At 39.8% G+C, this 21625-nt stretch overlaps 1 protein-coding gene across 2 annotated transcripts; it reads left to right on the top strand.

Annotated features, from left to right (window-relative positions):
• Positions 1 to 245: 245 nt before the first annotated feature.
• Positions 246 to 20587, top strand: PRNP (prion protein). 2 transcript variants are annotated; one of them, XM_027559434.1, is made up of 3 exons: positions 246 to 352; positions 2796 to 2893; positions 16495 to 20587. In XM_027559434.1, exon 3 carries the CDS (start codon positions 16505 to 16507, stop codon positions 17297 to 17299), a length of 795 nt encoding a protein of 264 aa, XP_027415235.1. In that variant the 5' UTR covers positions 246 to 352; positions 2796 to 2893; positions 16495 to 16504; the 3' UTR covers positions 17300 to 20587. The 2 variants fall into 2 exon arrangements, with proteins under 2 accessions (XP_027415235.1, XP_027415236.1); XM_027559435.1 differs by having other exon boundaries at positions 273 to 467.
• Positions 20588 to 21625: the final 1038 nt, after the last annotated feature.

Genomic DNA, 21625 nt, shown 5'->3' with positions numbered 1-21625 from the left:
CCCTAATCTTTCATTTTCTCCATTACGTAACGAGAAGCTGGGGCTTTGGCCGATTTTCCCTTTAAAGATGATTTTTATCGTCAACAAGCAATTTCAGGGAGTGATGAGCCGGGGAAGCGGTATTAGCTGATGCTAGCGTTTAAGCTAGTCTCAACTCGTTTTTCCCAGGGACTTAGATTCCTGGGTCTGCCAGTAAACCCCGGGCGCCGGCAGCTGGTGCGCCTGAGCGTGCGCGCGCGCGCCGTCGCCTCCCCGCCCCTGCCCCTCCTCCTTCGCCCGGCGACTCACCCGCCCTAGTTGCCAGTCGCTGACAGCCGCAGAGCTGAGAGCGTCTTTTCTCTCGCAGAAGCAGGTAAATAGCCGCGTAGTCCTTTAAACTCCCAGCGGAGGACGCCCAACCCTGGGTCTTGCGGCCGAGGCCCCAGGGCACCCAGCCGAATCGGATTGGTGGGAGGCAGACCTTGACCGTGAGTAGGGCTGGGGGCTTGCGGCGGGCGCGGGGAACGTCGGGCCTGTTGAGCGTGCTCGTTGGTTTTTGCCAGCCGCCGCTCGGTTTTACCCTCCTGGTTAGGAGAGCTCCATTTACTCGGAATGTGGGCGGGGGCCGCGGCTGGCTGGTCCCCCTCCCGAGGTATGTGGGTGGTGTGTAGGAATCTAGCCCCCTCCCACGCTCGTCCACTGCGGGAGTGGGATGGGCGAATCGCACCGGTAGAGGGGCCGCAGGTCCGAGGAACCGCTGGGGAGCTCAGAAGAACAAGGGCGAGGCCCCGGGATTTGGGCCCTCCCGAAGCCCAGAGGAGTCGCGGAATTGGGGGTGGGGGTGGTGGGGAAGAAACGGGCGCCCAACGGGGCCCGACCTCGGCGGTGAGGAGTGCCGGAGCATCCGTGGGCCCCCAGCCGCTGCTGCCGAACTCCTCCCGAGAGGCGGCCCTGCCTGCCATCACGCGGCTGGGAGGTACCTGGGTAGCCGCAGCGGGTGGGTCTCTGGCAACCCCCCGGGGATCGGCTCTGGCGGGCGTACGTGGCCTGGGCTTCAGCCTCGGCGCGGGGAATCATGGGCCACCTGGCGCTCTCTCCGGGCCAGAGAAATCCAGGTACCGGGAACAGTGTTTCCTGGGAGCTCTGATGTGGTGGACCCAAAAGCAAAGCGAAATTTTCCCTGTCTCGACTGATCCTCCGGAAGGAGGGAGCTCGGCCGTCAGGAGACTGAGGGGAGGGGATCAGGCGCCTCTCGGAGAACCACCCTCATCTGCCAGTGAGGGTGGCACCTTCACGCTTGATTTTTTTTTTTTTCCCCCTCACACGTTTGATTATTAAACAACGAGAAGTCCGTTTTTTGCTGTCCTTTTTCGTTTTTTTTTTTTTTTCCTTTTGGTACCATATGTAGCAAATAGATTTTTTAAAATCATAAGCCCACCACCCTCACCATCTTTTTTTCAGTTTCCTCGTCTCCAGATTCTTAACAACAAAGCAGTTTCACCTCCCTGATCATGGTTATCCTTATCTCATGGCCGGGTTATTTTCTTGTACTTAAGAGCAATCACGTTTTATTAAGCAGTTCCCCGAATGCTGAACCTTTGAAGTGTTACCTTTCCTTACAAAAGATACCACATAGAATAGGATTAAAAATTTTCACAAGTTGTCAGAGAAAAATAGGAACAGAAAATTGTATAAAAATGTCAGACCTCTGGAAAATGAACAGCTCTTTCAGATTTGAAAATTAACCTATGAAAAGGAACAGTTTTCCTACGGAAACATTGAGGTGCTCTAACAATGAAAAAGAATCAGAAAAGGAAAAAAACAGAGTTAGGATGTGATTTGTATATGATTTGTATCTGATGCAAATTTTTCATACTTGTGAAAGAAAAATATCAAGATTATAAAAAGATAAATGGTGAAATGAACAATCATTTATGAAATAAAATACAAATCAAAGCAAGTCTGGATTTACAACTACTAGTAAAAACAACAGTAACAGCAACCACTTCTGGAAAGTTACCTAGAAATTTACATATTCAGTATGTGAGGTGGCAAGGCTTTGAGTTAGAAATATGGCTCTGCAACTAATTTTACAATTTGGGACCTAATTTCCTCATCCTCCTTTTGGACATTCATAAAATAGAGGAAATTATACCTACTTCAGGAGTTTGCCAAGATTAACTGTGTAAAACTGACCTTTAGTGTGTATACTTTTATTCTTTTCCTAGTCACACTGCACTGGGGGACATTGTGAATCTGTATGAAATTTGTGAAAAACAGTCAGGTGATCCTTTAAGCCATGACCCTAAAACCCCACTCCTGGGAACTTACCTGTAATGGAAGAAACCAGGAAAGAAGAAGAAAAGCTGCATTCACCCACAGAACTCAGAATGATCTAAAATTAGATCCAGTCCAGAGACAACCTAAATGTATTAATAAAATAGCAGGGCAGCAGCTAAGAAAATCATAGCACTTTAACTGAAAGGAACATTGTGTAACCATCACGAGTCATAATTTTAGAGCCTCTCTGTGATATACAGGAAAAAACTGACAGGTCAAAGTAAGATTACTCAGACATGGATGCGTTTGTGGAAAATCTGAATGAAAAATGAATCCACAGTTTTCTGTGTATGGGAGGAGAGTTCAGTGTCACGTTTGCTGCTTTTTTTAAGTTAGCATCATCTCTTTTTAAAAATACTATCATATTTTTTCCTTGAGTAGATTCATTAGTGGTTTAATAATTTATATACTGTTATTCTGTTAAATAATCCGTTCTTAGATTTATCAATTATAGTTTTTTCTTTTTTTTTTTTAAGGACTTCTGAATATATTTGAAAACTGAACAGTTTCAACCAAGCCGAAGCATCTGTCTTCCCAGAGACACAAATCCAACTTGAGCTGAATCACAGCAGATGTAGGTACCCTGCAGAATCTCTTTGGTCTTGTGATGGTTGAAAGTGCCCAACTGTTTCACAGAAGATAAGGGACTGAAAGGCTGGGATCACAAATCCTTGCTCTGGAGGCCACTGGAATCTATATATGTAACCCACACCTATTATATCACTCTTTCTTGTAAAAGCATCTTGATTTTGCAGGGAAAGGGACATAGCTTTCTCTGGAATCATTCTGAGTTATGTAAGAAGCAGCCATTTAAAAAATAGTATAATAAAAGCAATTACCTAACATTTCTGCACCAAATCAACACTGAAGGTGACTATCAACAGACAAAAGGTTTATGAGGTAACAGTTTTTCTAAGCTTTAGTTTTAATTTACCTATTCCATTCTCCCTTTTTAGATCTTATTTCCTTTTCCAAGGCAGCCAGTTTATCAACTGTGAACTGCTGCATATGAAGCATTCAAAACCTGACTGTGTCTAAAGCTGTGATGGCTACAGCACAATCATCTTTGAGTGAATAGTATGTTTAGCAGTTCTTACAGTTGGGAGAATTTTTTCTCAGTTTGTTCATCCTTTTTCTCCTAACCGTGTTCTGCTTATTGCTGTTCTAATATTGTGTGATCATGTCAAGGGAGGTGTTCCCTTTTATGCAAAACATTATGTTAAATGTTTTCTTCCCGAGACCAAGCTCCGAAGATTGGCTAGGAGTGCAGTTCTGTGGGAAGCCTTATTATAGGTTCCTAAATCTCATCACTAGATACTCCCAGGCTGTTGGCCTGATGCAGACTCTAGCTATGTTGCTTTTCTTAAAGCTCTTCACATCACTCTGAGGATGGACTAGACTGGGGACCGTTTGCCCATTTCAGTCCAGGGCTAGGCCTCAGTGTCAGTAGAAAAACCTCCACCTCAAAATGGTTTGTAAATTTTTGTATAGTTTGCATTAGACTCTTGTTAAGGGACAGTGACCTCAAAAGATGAAAATATGACAAATGAGTTCCACTTAGCTTATGAAAAATTGGAAATTTCCCCAGGGCAAGGATGGGTAGAGGGACTGTTTGGTGCCAGTTTCCAATTTAAATAAGTCTCAAGGGTATAACATATTTTGAGTATCAAAAGTGTGGCCCCTGGCACATGACCACTGGACATAAGTTCCTACCAGCTCTGATTCTCAATCCCCATGTATAAAAGGGAATAAGATGAATGGGACAATATATGGATTTTGTTGTTGTTGTTCCTTCTCTCTCATTCCACCGCTCTGCCTTTGTGCTTATGCACTAATGCCACGAGATCGTATTTATTATAGTTTTCCAATCCATTCTGATACTTGGCAGGCCAAGTGTACCTTAGATGTTCTTCCTGTTCAGTAATTTCTTCAGTCTTCTTAATTTTGAGTATCATTATATTCTTTAAAATCCTCTTTGAATTAGGACTGAAATTGTATTGACTTAATGATTAATTGGAGTTGAATTGGTATCTTTCAAAATCTTCGATCTTGATTTTCCCAACCATAAACCTTGCCTGTCTTTCTTTTCTTTCCAGTCTTCCAGCTTTTTTCGTCTAAGTTCTACTATTTATTATTAGGTTAAATCTTAGTTTGAATTTTTTGTTGCCATTAATGAGTGGAATTTTTTTTTCACACTAAATCTTCTAATAATTACAACTAATTGGAGTATTCACTCTTTTCTATATGTTGAGTTCAAAAACTGCCACCCTAATAAATAAGCTCATTGATTTATTTGAGGGCATTTTTGAATGATTGTCCTGGATTTTCCAGATAGAAAAATCATACCTGGCTTTCTCCATAGCGGTCTAAAATGCAGCAATCACTTACATTCTTATCTTGTTAATCTCATTCATGAGAATGCTTTTCCTCTTTCTGTTAAGATAGGGTGTGGAATGTGTATTACTTCTAGTTCTATAGAAATTTTTTCAACATCTTAAACTTAAAAAGTCAGGAAAGCACTGATTCCTGAGTTTAAGTGAGAACTTTGATTTTAATTGAAAACTTTGCAACATCAGAGAATCTTTTTTTTTTCTCCTTAGCCTACTAATAGGTTAATTGATTTCATGATTTTGAGCCATTCTTGTATTCCTAAAATAATCCTTATTGTCACAGTGTATTCTTTCACTAAAATATCAAAATCAACTTGGTGGTATTTTCTTTTGGATTTTGGCACCCATATTGCTAAAGGTTGGGTAGCTAAGAGTGTGAGCCCTTCACTCCCTGTGGCTCTTAATACTACATCTCAGGTGAACTGCCCAAATGTTTATCTCTACTGAGTAAGAGTTCGAGATTCTTATAACAATTGCCTAAATTGATACTCTCACTTGAATGGCTCATAGATATAGCAAAGTTAATATATCCAAACTATAGCTTTATTTTTTCTCACAAGCCTGGCCCTCCATTAGTTTTCTTGTTTTCATTAGGTGGCATCACCACCATCTACCTAGTTCCAAAAGCCACAAACCTGCTCAACTCTCACTCTCCCATCCACTCTATCAGCGTAATCGTTTTTTTCTACAAAATACTTCCCATTTTTCACAGCTCCGTGCTGCTTTGTCACAGTTCCAGGTTACACCACCATCTTCCTTTAATCATTTTCTAAGTGGTCTCACCATTTCCTTTCTTATCCCTCAAATTTTTCTCTTTAACACAGCAGTAAGGGTGAACTTTAAAAAAAAAAAATCTGTGATGTGATTCTCCTAAGCCACTTTAATGGCTTTGCACTGTTTCAGGCTCCAGACACGTATCTCCCTGTAGTCCTCAAACCCACAAACTAAATATCTTACCACTGTGTCCTCAGCCACAGAACAGTAATATTAGAGGACATGTAATAAATATTTGTTAAGTAATCAATAGTTATTGTACAGTAACTTTGTTCTCCATTTCTTTTATGATATATGGTCAAGTTTTCTATTTAAAAATTGGTACATACTAGCTGTTCCATAAATATTTATTTAATTTAAATATTTATTTAATTGAATGAATTCAATATCAGTTTTTATAATTGAATAGAAAAGTAATCCCTCCCACACAGATTTTTCTTTCTTTTTTTTTTTTTTTTTTTTATGAAGCAAGGAATATGACTACTTAGAAAGCTGGCTGCCAGAGAAAATGGCAGACTAATGTCTTAAAACAAATATCAGTGTCTAGATGCCAGGTTCTTTTATAGAACAGAGATGGCAGGAAGATGAGGAAATAAAGGCAGAATAGAGAGGGAGAAGTGGGGTGGAAGTAAAGTAAAAAAGGCCACGTCCTGCAAGACATCTCCAGAAAGGCCAGCCTGTGGAAGGGATGTGTTAATCTCTTCTTGCCTGCAACCATTCACAGGTGGGAAGTGTCAAATTATCTCCCTGTGAGCTGAACAAAGGCACTTCAGTCCAACAGTTAGAGAGAGGGACTGGGTTTTCTGAGGCAGGCTATTATATATGATTGTAACAACAACAGCAACAAAAAGCAAGTCAAAGAAACAGTTCCAATATGGAGTCAGAATTGGTTCTTCTCAGCAACAGTTCCCCACTGTCAAGGTCCATTTGACAATCTTGTAGGAAAAGGGGACAGTGATCTTTCTGTTTGTCAGATGAATCTTTCTGGGAGTGTCTGCCTTTGATGCCAGTGTTCCAAATAGTGAGATTTGTTTTCTTTTTGTTCCTCCTTGGAAAGTGTCTACTTTATACTTGTCAACTTAGAAATATTGGACTTCAAACCCAGGAGGGTTTCTCAAGTTAAGAAATTTTGCACTTTTCTGTGTATGGGAAGATGCAAGCGTCAGGGTTCATTAAAATTATTTCCTTGATGTGTAATTCAGCTGTCTGGGACCTGTGATCCTGTATTCTCAAGAGTTTCCTCAAGGTTCACCATAGGGAGTGGGTGCAATCTGATGACTGCTGGATGGCATGTATTCTCCTTCCTGAGTTTTCTCCTTCCTGAGTTGACTTGGGGTTCACCAGCTCACATTAGAGGGCTTCAATTGTTAATTCCATTTCTCAGGTCTTCCCTTGGTCAGGAATTTGACCAATATTTGGGAGACATTTCATGGTCAAACTTTGCTTCACGGTGCTGTGAGGTTCATCCCAAATCAGGCAAAACTTCTTGATGTACCACTCTAGGTGCTAAATTTTGGATTAGACCCCCATGAATAATTAAAGATTCTCTGGATTCTAATTGTCATCCAGGAGACATTTTCCATTGTTGCTTCTTCCCATACCTAGAATCACACTATTATAATTATTTTATGTTATAAATGTGATCTATTTTCTCAAGATGTTTATCCGTAGAAGTTTTGTTGGAGGCCTGATTACACATTGGTTACTGCAAGAGACAACTATCTTATAAATTAGTCAGGATATAAGTAATGCAGCTAGTAACACTGATAATGACATAGTGCAACAGGGGTGTACAAAGCACAATCTAAAAACAAAGAATAAAGTAAAGCAATGATTAGTATAACTAGTTGTAGTCCAGTTGCAATAATCTAGTGACCAAAGGAGCCATAACTGATTTAATGATCTATCTTCAGTTTCATTGTACCAGCCATGCCATAGCTTAATCTTTGAGACAAGCATATGCTACTGGCAGGATCAACCAGATAGAAGAAGATTTAAGTTTTACTTTTGCTTACAAAGGATATAATTTACCAAGTTACTGTAAGTCAGAGGTTAAGGAAGTTTTCCTTACACCTGAAAAACAGATTTAAACCAGTTATTTTTAGATAGAAACCATAAAAATTATAACAAGTTCAGTTCACTCAGTCCTATGTAACTAATCCTTTTTGTTAACAGCTTTATGAAGCCATCAGGTTTCCCATTAGAATTCTTCAATGTGTTACTAGTTCAGCATTATGGTCTAAAAGTCAGAAACTTGGATTTATCTGAAAGTCCTTTTTATAAATCTTCTTAAAGAGGAGACATTTTTACAGAGGCAACAGAGTGAAACCATAACTGTCCATAATGACCAAAGACTTAAGAAGGCACTTTAAATCTGATTATGATGCAATTGACAAAGTAACCTGGTTACTGCTGTGACATACAACAGTTTCAGGTAGTAGAAGTAGAATCCTGACTGATAATATTCTACCAGGACATATCACATTTTTAGGAACTCCATATAATCTCTAGTATATCAGTATCATTTATCATATAATTTAAGATATATTATTCATTGGACAACACTTGCCATGTAGTTTAACATACCAAGTGAATCTAATTAGTTTAATATCTCCCTTTGGTGTGTCTCAGGGGCCCTTTGAAGCACCCCAAAGTTAGCTAAAGATCAAAGGAACTTTATTGTAACTTGATTTGGGAAGTCTTGTCAAAAGAGCATTAAGAAAAAATGTTTTAAAACACAACAGGATCATAGGTCACTGTGAAACAATAGTTATTTACTTAGCCAAAATGACAATAAAAGATTTCAAAAGCAAATATAGAACAGATTATTTAAAAGGTAGAAATAATCTGTTATCAAAGGAGAGGAAAGCCAAATTTGTTTTGTACCAGGTTACTTTCAAGATTCATTTAGTCAATTAAAATTTTTTAAACTTAGTCCTGATCATGTACAAAACACTTTTTCAGGGTCCATGTTTCACGAATTTTCCATCACTTAATTTATTTTAGCACAATTTTAACTTTCAAGTTGTTGAATATCTGGAGATATCCTAAAATATAATTATTTCTGAAAGTTCACTCTAAGCTCTTATCTTCATTTGCATTTTCTTTGCTTAACAGTTTATTCACATCAAGTCCCTTTCCTTGCTGACAAATTGTATCAACAAACAACCATAAATACCAAATATAATTTAATATTAAATATTTCCCAGTTCACGTGAACCTGGAGCTCATTTAGCTTAATTGTATTTAGAATTGTTTGGTTTGTAAGCACTTACTTTTATTTAAACCAATTAAATAGAGCTCTTTTACAAATCAACTGCAGCAATATTATCCAAAGACAAAGATACATACAAACACACAAACAGAGAGGCCTCAGTTCTTATTTCAAGATTTCAGTCCTGAGTCAGGCAATGTAAAACCCATCAGTTTACATACGAGGTTGAATTAAAATTGGATTTCTCATAGATGGAATAAGTCAAGCTCACTTGGCTAGATAGCTAAATATTTGCAGAAAAAGCACTTAGGAATTCTAATTATCTTGGCCAACCCAACTTCTAAATTACTTTACCTTCTCTAAAATTTGCATTTTAAAAAGACAGCATAATGAGGGTTCCTGAGAGGACATTTGCATCTCAAAGACATTTGCATCTCAGAGTTACAGGCAAGTTTTTCCAAAAATGACTTTGTTTCTCCTTTAGTACTTACAGGCCTCTTAAGATAACCAGGGAAGGTCTGGGGAGTAGTAAAAGGATTTATGGGATTTGGATTATTTTTGGAACCACACTTCTGGTGCTGTAAAGACTACATTTGTAAAACACAGTTTTGTTTTTCTTTTTTGAGTGATACTGAAGGATTGACATACCCATTTACCTATGTTGGAAAGTTTTATCTTTCCTCATTTAGCTTAGCTCTTGGGAAGACACAGAGGCAACAATTTAGGCTCCTGTAAATCAGTCTGGACTGAGGGGGGAACGAGGTGAAGATAAGAAAGACAGGCTGAGGAATCCGCCTCATAGTCCTACCAGGAAGATAGTGGCCAGGGCGAATGGGTCAGTGTTTTGCTTGAACCAATGTGTGCTTCACAGTGCACAGAAGCTGTCTTGCTGGAGTTGTTGTAGCCACAAGTTCCGGCAAACAAACTCACTCAGAAGGACAATGCAGATAGTGGAGTGCAGTTTATTACACCTGCGGGCCCAAGGCAGAGTCTCCTCTTAGCCAAGGACCCCGACCAGTTTTTGTGAAAACCTTATATATCCTAAGTGTATGTGCCCAAACCCACCTCCCCGAATTCCCTGAAACTAGTCTGAACAAAGGAAAAGAAAGATACAATCAAAGTTAACCTGTGATTCATATGCCTTAAGCCTAGGTAGTTAACAGTGGACAGTTATCAATAGGCCTGTGGTCATACCCCAATAAGCATAATAGAATTTATGATTCTATTCAGTTACACAGATAATTAGGGTATTCTTTTAGGCTACTGAGAGTCTAGGTATGAGCCCTGGGGCTCTTGCGGGGGGGGGGGAGGGTCTGGTTTTCCAGTTAGTATGTCATTTCCATAGATACTGGGCATATAGCTCAAAGTCCACAGTCCAGCCCAACATGGAGTCCTGCTTTCAAGATGGAGCCTGTTCTGTCTGTTTCTTCGTTCAGAGTCAGATGCTCTAATAGCCTGGTCCATTCTGTTACCCACTTAGCCTGTCACAAGAGACTTCAAGCGACAGGCACCTTAATGGCTTTTAAGTGCCTGACCCATGCCCTCAAAATATTAATTGGCCTGGTACTCAGCCTAAGGGAGAAGGAGGTAAGGAGAGCCCTGACCTGTTGGGAGGCAGCTACCGGGGCACAGAGGGCTATTAGGCCTTTAGAACACCCCAGAGAATAACCCTAGCTAGAGTTCCATAGCTATTAGTCTGTTTGCAGAGGGTTTAAGGAGAAAGGGATGAGGGAGTGTGAGGAGAGTGGAGACCTTAAAGGAAGTACTTCTCCTTTTAGCTCAAGCAATTAGTATCAGATGTCTATATGTTACCAAAGTATCCGGAATAAACCAAAATCTAGCCAGCTAGAGAGTCACATTAACATGACTTCCCAGTTTCATTAGACGTGTGACCTTTGTCCAAAATGCTTTATAAATGGAGTTTTCCTTCACAGGGGTGCTTCCCAAGCTGAAGCTGAAGCTCTCCACTGTCAAAGTTACCCAGGGCTCCCGTAGGGAAATTAGAATCAGATGCCTCAAGTCCAAGGGAGTCCCCAGGCCTCTTCACTTATATCAGAGTGTTCCTCTCCTTTGCAAAACACTTCTAATTGCAAGAGTGTGTAATTGTGAGCCATTTAGGCCCATTGCTCTTCTGATCTTAACATATCTAATATATGTCCCCCAAAGCTTTTCTTCAGGATAGATGAAATATTTCCCATTTTTATAAGTTTCATAGCACCAAAACACACACAAAAATAGGCAAATTCCAACATAAATGACACAAATTCCAGTACCAATACATAGATGAACCAGTTTCCAGCTCAGGTAAATAAATTTACCCTACAAAACAAATGAACTAATCCCAACTGTGTGCTTGTTCTGTGCCCTCCCTCTGGACGCATGCTTGCTAAGCCGCTTCAGTTGTGTCTGACTCTTTGCAGTTGTTTGGACTGTGTCCCACCATGCTCCTCTGTCCATGGCATTCTCCAGGCAAGAATACTGCCATGCCCTTGGATAGACTCCAGTATTCTTTTACTCCAGTATACTCATTATTCTTGCCTGGAGAATCCCATGGTCAGAGGAGACTGACAGGCTACAGTTCATGAGGTCACGAAGAGTAGGACACGACTGAAATGACATAGCACAAAACAAGCACACAAGAACTAGTTCCCCAATAAACTGGTTCCAACTCAGGTAGAATCCAACAACAATTCCCATCTCCAACAGGGTACCCCAACCAAATTGACTAGTCCTGTAAAGGAAAAGCCCAAATTTAGAGGGGAATATGTTCTCAGTGTGCACACCAGAGCAACTTACCCTACAAAATCAAGTTTGTCAACTCGTAATAGAAAAGGGCACACAAAACCACAAACAAATGAGCCAGCTATCGAATGAAGAAAACTAATGCTATGAAATTGGGTCTGTCAACTTGTAGAAGTTTGTTGATTCTTTGCTTCAACTGCCAGGCCCTAGGGCCACTGATACCACTTCAGGGAATCTTGAAGGAGAGATCCTCAGCACAAATGGTCCCAGCAGCTGCTGGAGCCTTGCCCTAATATTCCCTAACAGAGCTGGCTAAACACAAGCAGCAAGTCAAATTTGTTACCGAATCCAGGCTTGCTCTACTGAGTGAACAACAGGCCAGTGAATCAGAGATGAGATGTTGAGGGAAAGAATGTGATTTTATTCAGTAAGCTGGCTGACCGAGAAGATGGCAGACTAACATCTCAAAATAACCATCTTCTTGGGTTCTGGATGCCAGGTTCTTTATAGAACAGAAATGAGGGGAAGTGAGGAAATAAAGGAAAAAGGCAGAATAGAGAGGGAGAGGCAATGAGTCTTGGGCCATCAGTCTTGCAAAACATCTCTAGGAATCCCCACACAGTTTTTTAATTCATAAAACTTTTAACTTTCACAGTTAGGTCTCTAATCCATTTAGAGCGTGCTTTTGCATGTAGCATTAAGCTCCAATTTTTATTTTCCTTCAATTTCCCAGAAGTCTCTGCTAAATAAACTTTCCTTTCTCATTGATTTGTTTTGTCAATTTATCATTTATCCAGTTTGGACTAAAGTCAATGTATGTGGCTTTATCTCTGAACTTGTTATTCTGCTTCCTTTGATCTATATGTTCATTTCTAGGTTGTTACCATATTTATTACTATGACTTTATACTAGGATTTAATGTTTGATAACAGTAGGTTCTCACCTCATTTCCTTTCTAAGGTTGAGTTTGTTATTTGTGGACATTTCTTCATCCTTTATTGAATTCCTCAAAAAATCCAGCTACAATTTTGATTGTCATTATTATTCATATTATAAGTTCATTTGTAGGAAATTGACATCTGTATAATACTAGGTGGTTCCACTGAGACTTTTCCATTTTTACAGATCATCTTCTTTGTTCTTTAGTAGTGTTCAATTTCTTTTTCCCCTAGTCTTACTTTCTCTTGAATTAAGTCAATCCTAGATACTTTACAGTATGAAAGTGAAAGTGAAAGTTGTATCTGACTCTTTGTGACCCCATGGACTATACAGTCCATGGAATTCTCTAGGCCAGAATACTGGAGTGGGTAGCCTTTCCTTGCTCCAGGGCATCTTCCCAACCCAGGGATCAAACCCAGGTCTCCCACATTGCAGGCAGATTCTTTACGAGGTGAGCCACAAGGGAAGCCCAAGAATACTGGAGTGGGTAGCTTATCCCTTCTCCAGTGGATCTTCCTGACCCAGGAATCAAACTGGGGTCTCCTGCATTGTAGGTGGTTTCTTTACCAACTGAGCTATCAGGGAAGCCCACTTTACAGTATGAGTTGAAATTATTACTATCTTATTTATTAATTTTTTTCTAGTCAATTATTGCTGATATAGAGAAATGCTGTTGATTTTTTAAAACCAATCCATAGCCTTGCTGAACTCTAGTTGAGTTTCCTGTTACCTCTGCCAAGTGTGTGGAATTTTCTATGTATATGATCACATTAATTCCAAATAATGACAGCTGGAGCTCTTTTCTTACAGTTATTGCACCAGTCTTTGTCCTTGCATATGGCATTGGAAGAGGGCTTCCCAAGTGGCTCAATGTTAAAGAATCCACCTATCAATGAGGAGATCCAGGTTTGATTCCTGGGTCAGGAAGATCCCTTTGAGAAGGAAATGGCCACCCACTCCGTTGTTCTTGCCTGGGGAATCTAATGGACAGAGGAGCCTGGAGAACTACAGTCCATGGGGTCACAAAAGAGTCGGACACAATCTAGCAACTAAAATAACAATAATGGCACTGGAAGGATCTCCAGTCCTGTGACAGGGGATGTCCTTGTTTTGTTTCTGATCATAAAGGGACTGCATTCAAAAATTATCTATTAATTATGTTTACCATTTCTGTTATATAATCTTTATTAAGTTAAGCAGGTTTCCTCCTATTCCTAGTCTGCTAAGAGTATTTTTCTTAGTGATAGGTATTCAGTTCAGTTCAGTCTGTTGTGTCCCACTCTTTGTGTCCTCCATGGACTGCAGCATGCCAGGCTTCCCTGTCCATCACCAACTCCCAGAGCTTACTCAAACTCATGTCCATTGAGTCAGTGATGCCATCCAGTCATCTCATCCTCTGTCATCCCCTTCTCCTGCCCTCAATCTTTCCCAGCAACAGGGTCTTTTCCAGTGAGTTCTTCACATCAGGTGGCCAAAGTGTTGGAGTTTCAGCTTCAGCATCAGTCCTTCCAATGAATATTCAGGACTGATCTCCTTTAGGATGGACTGGTTGGATCTCCCTGCAGTCCAAGGGACTCTCAAGAGTCTTCTCCAACATAACAGTTCAAAATCTAGGTTGGTCATAACTTTCCTTCCAAGGAGTAAGCGTCTTTTAATTTCATGGCTGCAATCACCATCTGCAGTGATATTGGAGCCCCCAAAATAAAGATAGGTATTGACTATTATCAAATACTTAGTATCTTGATGTGCTAAAGGATTAGGCAGCAACCTGACTATTCTCTGAGAACATCTTATATGAAGTGTTATAACACAGCCAGGCATTCAGAAACCTAATGTGCATTCCTAGTACTTTTACTGTAATCACAGATATGTTTCTTGAATTTGCTAATCTTTGTAGCATAATTTGTACAGTGAGAGATTTTGGATTAAATAATACAAGATCTTCTTTATTTTATCACAAACAGAAAGAAAATTCTCCAAGGTCTCATTAAGTTTTGAGTTCTTCTTATTTTTAGAAATGATTCTCTACTTCAAAAAAATTTTTTATGATTTTCATAATTAAGTGTTGCTTTTGTGTTCTCAACTGATTTTAAAATGATTTTGTCTTAATATAGTTTACAATTATCCAACTTTATTCTAATATTCAATTTTAAAGTAATGATCAGCAACATATGCCCGTGGCCTTATGTCCTATTGCCTGTATCTCCAGTCCATGGTCATTCCTCACCTCCAGACTCACCAAGCTTACCAGACTGACTGGTATCTCTTGTCCCACGTGTAGCTTGATAATGGCATTGTCAAAGAGACACTCCTCATTTGTCTTCCTATGGTCTTGCTCCACCTTCCGTCTTCTGTCCACAGAATTGTCCAATCCAGAAATCTGGGTGCCACCTCAATTCTTCTAGTCTTTCATCTTCCATGTCAAACACCAAGCCTTCCAGAAAGTTCTTATGTTCAATTCCCTGAGGTGTTTGAGCAGAATTGTGAGCAGCATGGAAGCCAAGATCTGAGCCCCATGAGCAAATGGAGAGATCAGGGAAGCAGGCCTGCAAAAGACCAGGTGCAAGAATGAGGCCATTTGGCATATCCCAGGACCCTGTTCCTCTGGCCTTTACCCAAAACAGACTCCAAAAATTCTAGTAGACATAGTCTGAGCAGTTTAACTGGCCTTATAACTTTCAAATATATTTTTATTTATACCCAGGCATTTCAATAATGATAGTAGAAACATAAATGGGATGTTAATTCATTGTTTAGTCATCCTTCCTCTGAATATTATCCAAGTTAGTCTTTAGTTCTGAAGGTCATGAAAAATAATTTTATAATATTTGGTGCCACTTTTATTTGAAGATGTCCCAGTGCTGGGGATGACTAATGTCAGCATTACAACATATGCCATTTTTGGTTTTATGGCAAATGGTATTTTGGAACATGTAGTTTGATGTGGGGTACAGTAGAAAGTGTTTAATGATCATTCTACTGTGCATCTTTAATTTCTGCCCTTGGAACCACCCAGGGTAAGTGAGATATTCATTCTGAAAGATCTGAATCTTCAATTCATTCATCTATAATTTGATGAATGTACATTCACAAAGGTTCATAGGTTATCATGCAGGATACTTTGTTCCCAAACTGTGCTTGCCCTTACATGTAAGATATGTGTCTTTTGTACCAAAAATTAAGAGAAAATAAGTCACTTATGAACCATTAAATGCTGAACTAAGACTCATTCAGTGAGTGAGTAACTGCAAATACTATGAACACAGCCTTTCTTACCCCTTTTTGAATAGCCCCATTGTCTGTCTATAGAAAGAAAAATTACTTTATAGGTGTGTTTGCAAAATCTTGCCTGTTTCCTGTTTCCAAAAGTTATTGTATTGAGAATTCCTTTGAGAAAATTCTTGTTGGGATTTATGTGTTCAGAAGATGATAATTCCTTCATTTAACAGATATCTATTGTGTACCTTCTCTGTGCCAGGCTCTGCCCTGGCCCGCTAAGAAGATAGCAGCAAACAAAAGAGGCTCATTCCCTGCTTACATTCCTACATGAGGAAAGAGGACATGAACCAGCTATTCAGAAAAGTATTTAATGATCTCAGCACCTACCTTGGGGTCTTCCCAACTGGACATTAGAATCACTTCCATAGGGCCCATGCCAGGGTTCAGAAGGTTCCAGGAACTAATATCCCTTATAACAACCCAATAGGCAGAGTTTCTAGGGTCCCCACAAGAACAAGCCCAGTTGCAAGAATCACTACTTTAAAGAAGTTCAAAGCTATGGTAAACCTACCAGATGTTTATAGTTTCTTCCAATTTATGATACAGTGTACCAGTCAGAGGTTATTTTTATCATAAGCAATGTTGCTGGCATTCTACATTTATCAAGTTACTAGGAAACAGAGCCAGGAATTATTTTAAGGTCAACTTTGTCCTTAGAGAAGGAAGAGTTGTGTTAACACTTTACCTATAATTACTTTCGTGAGATGTATGGAATGTGAAGAATATTTATGACCTAGACTGTTTATAGCTGATGCCACTGCTATGCAGTCATTATGCTACAGACTTTAAGTGATTTTTACATGGGCATATGATGCTGACACCCTCTTTATTTTGCAGATAAGTCATCATGGTGAAAAGCCACATAGGCAGTTGGATCCTGGTTCTCTTTGTGGCCATGTGGAGTGACGTGGGCCTCTGCAAGAAGCGACCAAAACCTGGAGGAGGATGGAACACTGGGGGGAGCCGATACCCAGGACAGGGCAGTCCTGGAGGCAACCGTTATCCACCTCAGGGAGGGGGTGGCTGGGGTCAGCCCCATGGAGGTGGCTGGGGCCAGCCTCATGGAGGTGGCTGGGGCCAGCCTCATGGAGGTGGCTGGGGTCAGCCCCATGGTGGTGGCTGGGGACAGCCACATGGTGGTGGAGGCTGGGGTCAAGGTGGTACCCACGGTCAATGGAACAAACCCAGTAAGCCAAAAACCAACATGAAGCATGTGGCAGGAGCTGCTGCAGCTGGAGCAGTGGTAGGGGGCCTTGGTGGCTACATGCTGGGAAGTGCCATGAGCAGGCCTCTTATACATTTTGGCAGTGACTATGAGGACCGTTACTATCGTGAAAACATGCACCGTTACCCCAACCAAGTGTACTACAGGCCAGTGGATCAGTATAGTAACCAGAACAACTTTGTGCATGACTGTGTCAACATCACAGTCAAGGAACACACAGTCACCACCACCACCAAGGGGGAGAACTTCACCGAAACTGACATCAAGATGATGGAGCGAGTGGTGGAGCAAATGTGCATTACCCAGTACCAGAGAGAATCCCAGGCTTATTACCAACGAGGGGCAAGTGTGATCCTCTTCTCTTCCCCTCCTGTGATCCTCCTCATCTCTTTCCTCATTTTTCTCATAGTAGGATAGGGGCAACCTTCCTGTTTTCATTATCTTCTTAATCTTTACCAGGTTGGGGGAGGGAGTATCTACCTGCAGCCCCGTAGTGGTGGTGTCTCATTTCTTGCTTCTCTCTTTGTTACCTGTATGCTAATACCCTTGGCGCTTATAGCACTGGGAAATGAAGAGCAGACATGAGATGCTGTTTATTCAAGTCCCGTTAGCTCAGTATGCTAATGCCCCATCTTAGCAGTGATTTTGTAGCAATTTTCTCATTTGTTTCAAGAACACGTGACTACATTTCCCTTTTGGAATAGCATTTCTGCCAAGTCTGGAAGGAGGCCACATAATATTCATTCAAAAAAACAAACCGGAAATCCTTAGTTCATAGACCCAGGGTCCACCTGGTTGAGAGCTTGTGTCCTGTGTCTGCAGAGAACTATAAAGGATATTCTGCATTTTGCAGGTTACATTTGCAGGTAACACAGCCAGCTATTGCATCAAGAATGGATATTCATGCAACCTTTGACTTATGGGTAGAGGACATTTTCACAAGGAATGAACATAATACGAAAGGCTTCTGAGACTAAAAAATTCCAACATATGGGAGAGGTGCCCTTGGTGGCAGCCTTCCATTTTGTATGTTTAAAGCACCTTCAAGTGGTATTCCTTTCTTTAGTAACAAAGTATAGATAATTAAGTTACCTTAATTTAATTAAACTACCTTCTAGACACTGAGAGCAAATCTGTTGTTTATCTGGAACCCAGGATGATTTTGACATTGTTTAGAGATGTGAGAGTTGAACTGTAAAGAAAGCTGAGTGCTGAAGAATTGATGCTTTTGAACTCTAGTGTTGGAGAAAACTTGAGAGTCCCTTGGACTGCAAGGAGATCAAATTAGTCCATCCTAAAGGAGATCAGTCCTGAATATTCATTGGAAGGACTGATGCTGAAGCTGAAACTCCAATACTTTGGCCACCTGATGGGAAGAACTGAAGGCAGGAGGAGAAGGGGATGACAGAGGATGAGATGGCTGGATGGCATCATGGATTCAATGGACATGAGCTTGAGTAAACTCCAGGAGTTGGCAATCGACGGAGTCCTGGCATCCTGCAGTCCATGGTGTCGCAGAGTTGGACACGACTGAGTGACTGAACTGAGGTGAACCCAGATTTTAACATAGAGAATGCAGATATAAAAACTCCATATTCATTTGATTGAATCTTTTCCTTAACCAGTGCTAGTGTTGGACTGGTAAGATTATAACAACAAATATAGGTTATGTGATGAAGAGAATAGTGTACAAAGAAAAGAAATATGTGCATTTCTTTATTGCTATCATAATTGTCAAAAAACAAAATTAGGTCCTTGGTTTCTGTAAAATTAACTTTTGAATCAACAGGGAGGCATTTAAAGAAATATCTTAAATTAGAGACAGTAGAAATCTGATACATTCAGAGTGGAAAAAGAAATTCTATTACGATTATTTAAGAAGGTAAAATTATTTCCTGGGTTGTTCAGTATTGTCACCTAGCAGATAGACACTATTGTTCTGCACTGTTATTACTGGCTTGCACTTTGTGGTATCCTATGTAAAAATACATATATTGCATATGACAGACTTAAGAATTTCTGTTAGAGCAATTAACATCTGAACTATCTAATGCATTACCTGTTTTTGTAAGGTACTTTTTGTAAGGTACTAAGGAGACGTGGGTTTAATCCCTAGGTCATGTAAATCCCCTGGAGGAGGAAATAGCAACCCACTCCAGTATTCTTGCCAGGAGAATCCCATGGGCAGAGGAGCCTGGCAGGGTGCAGTCCATGCATAGGGTTGCAAAGAGTCAGACAAGACTTGAGCTACTAAACAATAACAACAATAAATGCTGGGTTGGCTAAAAGGTTCATTAGGTTTTTTTTCTGTAAGATGGCTGTCTTTAACTTCATTCGAAACAATTTTGTTAGATTGTATGTGACAGCTCTTGTATCAGCATGCATTTGAAAAAGAAAACAACTTACCAAAATTGGTGAATTTTTGTATAGCCATTTTACTATTGAAGATGGAAGAAAAGAAGCAAAATTTTCAGCATATCATGCTGTATTATTTCAAGAAAGATAACACAACCAAAATGCGAAAATGTATTTGTGCAGTGTATGGAGAAGGTGCTGCAACTGATCAAGCTTGTCAAAGTAGTTTGTGAAGTTTTGTGCTGGAGATTTCTTACTGGACAATGCTCCACAGTCGGGTATACCAGTTGAAGTTGATAGTGATCAAATTGAGATATTGAGAACAATCAATGTTATACCACGTGGGAGATAGCTGACATACTCAAAATATCCAAATAGAACCTTGAAAACCATTTGCACCATCTCAGTTATGTTAATAACTTTGATGTTTGAGTTCCACATAAATTAAGCAAAAAAAAAACAAAAACAAAAACACACAACCTTGACCATATTTGCATATGCAGTTCTCTACTGAAATGAATGAAAACACTTTTGTTTTTAAAAACAGATTTTGATGAACAGTGGATACTATACAATAACGTAGAATGGAAAAGACTGTGGGGTGAGCAAAATGAACCAGCACCACCAAAGGCCAGGCTTCATCCAAAGAAGATGTGTGTATGGTGGGATTGGAAAGTAATCCTCTATTATGGGATTCTTCTGGAAAACCAAAAAATCAATTCCAACAAGTACTGCTCCTAATTAGACCAACTGAAAGCAGCATTCAATGAAAAGCATCCAGAATTAGTCAATAGAAAGCATATAATCTTCCATCAGGATAACACAAGACTACATTTCTTTGATGACCCAGCATGGCTGAGAGGTTCTGATTCACCTGCTGTATTCAGACATTGCATCTTTGGATTTCCATTTATTTCAGTCTACAGAATTATCATCATGAAAAAAATTTCCATTCCCTGGAAGATTGTAAAGTGCATCTGGAAAACTTCTTTGCTCAAAAAGATAAAAAGTTTTGTGAACACAGAATTATGAAGTTGCCTGAAAAACGGCAGAAGATAGTGACTATGTTGTTCAGTAAAGTTCTTGGTGCAAATGTGTCTTTTATTTTTATTTAAACACTAAAGGCACGTTTTGGCCAACCCAATACTGAATACTTAAAGGAAACTCTTCCGTGTTGTCCTTAGCCTTACAGCGTGCACTGAATAGTTTTGTATAAGAATCCAGAGTGATATTTGAAATACGCATGTGCTTATATTTTCTATATTTGTAACTTTGCATGTACTTGTTTTGTGTTAAAAGTTTATAAATATTTAATATCTGACTAAAATTAAACAGGAGCTAAAAGGAGTATCTTCCACGGAGTGTCTGGCTGTTTTCACCAGTGTGCACACCATGTTGGCAGCTTCATTTGGGGGGTTAATATGAGAAAAGTGGCACATTCAGTCCTCACACTGCCAGTTGCGGCAGGAGGGCTTCTCCTGATCCTGCCTCAGCCTTACTCCCAGTCACATGCCAGCTGTTCTCTGCTACCTTTTCATATTTTTCCATGAATACCCGTCAAAGTTACTACTATAGCGGAGGAAAACAGTCCTTGCATTCTGGAAGATTTTTTCTGACCAGGATTTTGAAATAGAGGATTTTCGTGATTAAGATGAGACTTAACAAAGTATCTACCTTATGCCTGTACCCACCCTTGACACCATTTCAGGTCATAAACTGTGAGGCCTGGTGACAACACCCATTGAATTGAAATTCAACACTGTACGGTCAATATGGCTACTTTCCTTTGTTACAGGCTTTCAAATGGTTCTTCATATGTTTCCTCCTTCCCAAGTATGAGGTGCCAGCTCCCAGTTTTCCTTCACAAAGGTTTTCTTCTGCAACTGTAGTTCATTAACAGCCGGAAGAAATAATAAATGATAGTGGTTGAAATCATAACATTTATTAACACTTTAATAAATGCCAGTGTCCTTCAGTATCTGAACAGAGGATCAACTTTGCATTAAAAATGAAAAGATTAAAAATCAACATCTTGATATCCCATAATTCACAAAATAATTTAAAAATGACATAAAATCCTCAAAAGCATTACTCAGTTAATCTTTAACATAAGAAGTGCTAGGACTATTTTCATGCTGTCCTTTTGGCCATATGTAAGATTATTTAAAAATAGACTATTCATTATCTGCCAATCATAATCTCCCAAGAATACCCCACTGAAAAGATGTCAGTTATACAAAGCAAGGTATTTACAGGGCCGAAGTGAATGATACACATCTGTATTTTTCTCAGGCTACCATGTTTTCTTCCTGTTACTTCCAATTCCTTTGAGTTGTGCTAAAGAAATTTCTTTATATTTCATATGTATTTTTAAATAGAGGATAATTA

The sequence above is a fragment of the Bos indicus x Bos taurus genome, chromosome 13 (assembly GCF_003369695.1).
Source record: "Bos indicus x Bos taurus breed Angus x Brahman F1 hybrid chromosome 13, Bos_hybrid_MaternalHap_v2.0, whole genome shotgun sequence".
Lineage (NCBI taxonomy): Eukaryota > Metazoa > Chordata > Mammalia > Artiodactyla > Bovidae > Bos > Bos indicus x Bos taurus.
Note: the sequence above shows the minus strand (reverse complement) of the source record. Positions and strands in the feature narration are given on the sequence as shown.

Excerpts from the sequence above, each read along its gene's own strand:
- PRNP (XM_027559434.1), top strand. The coding sequence starts at position 16,505 with ATGGTGAAAAGCCACATAGGCAGTTGGATCCTGGTTCTCTTTGTGGCC.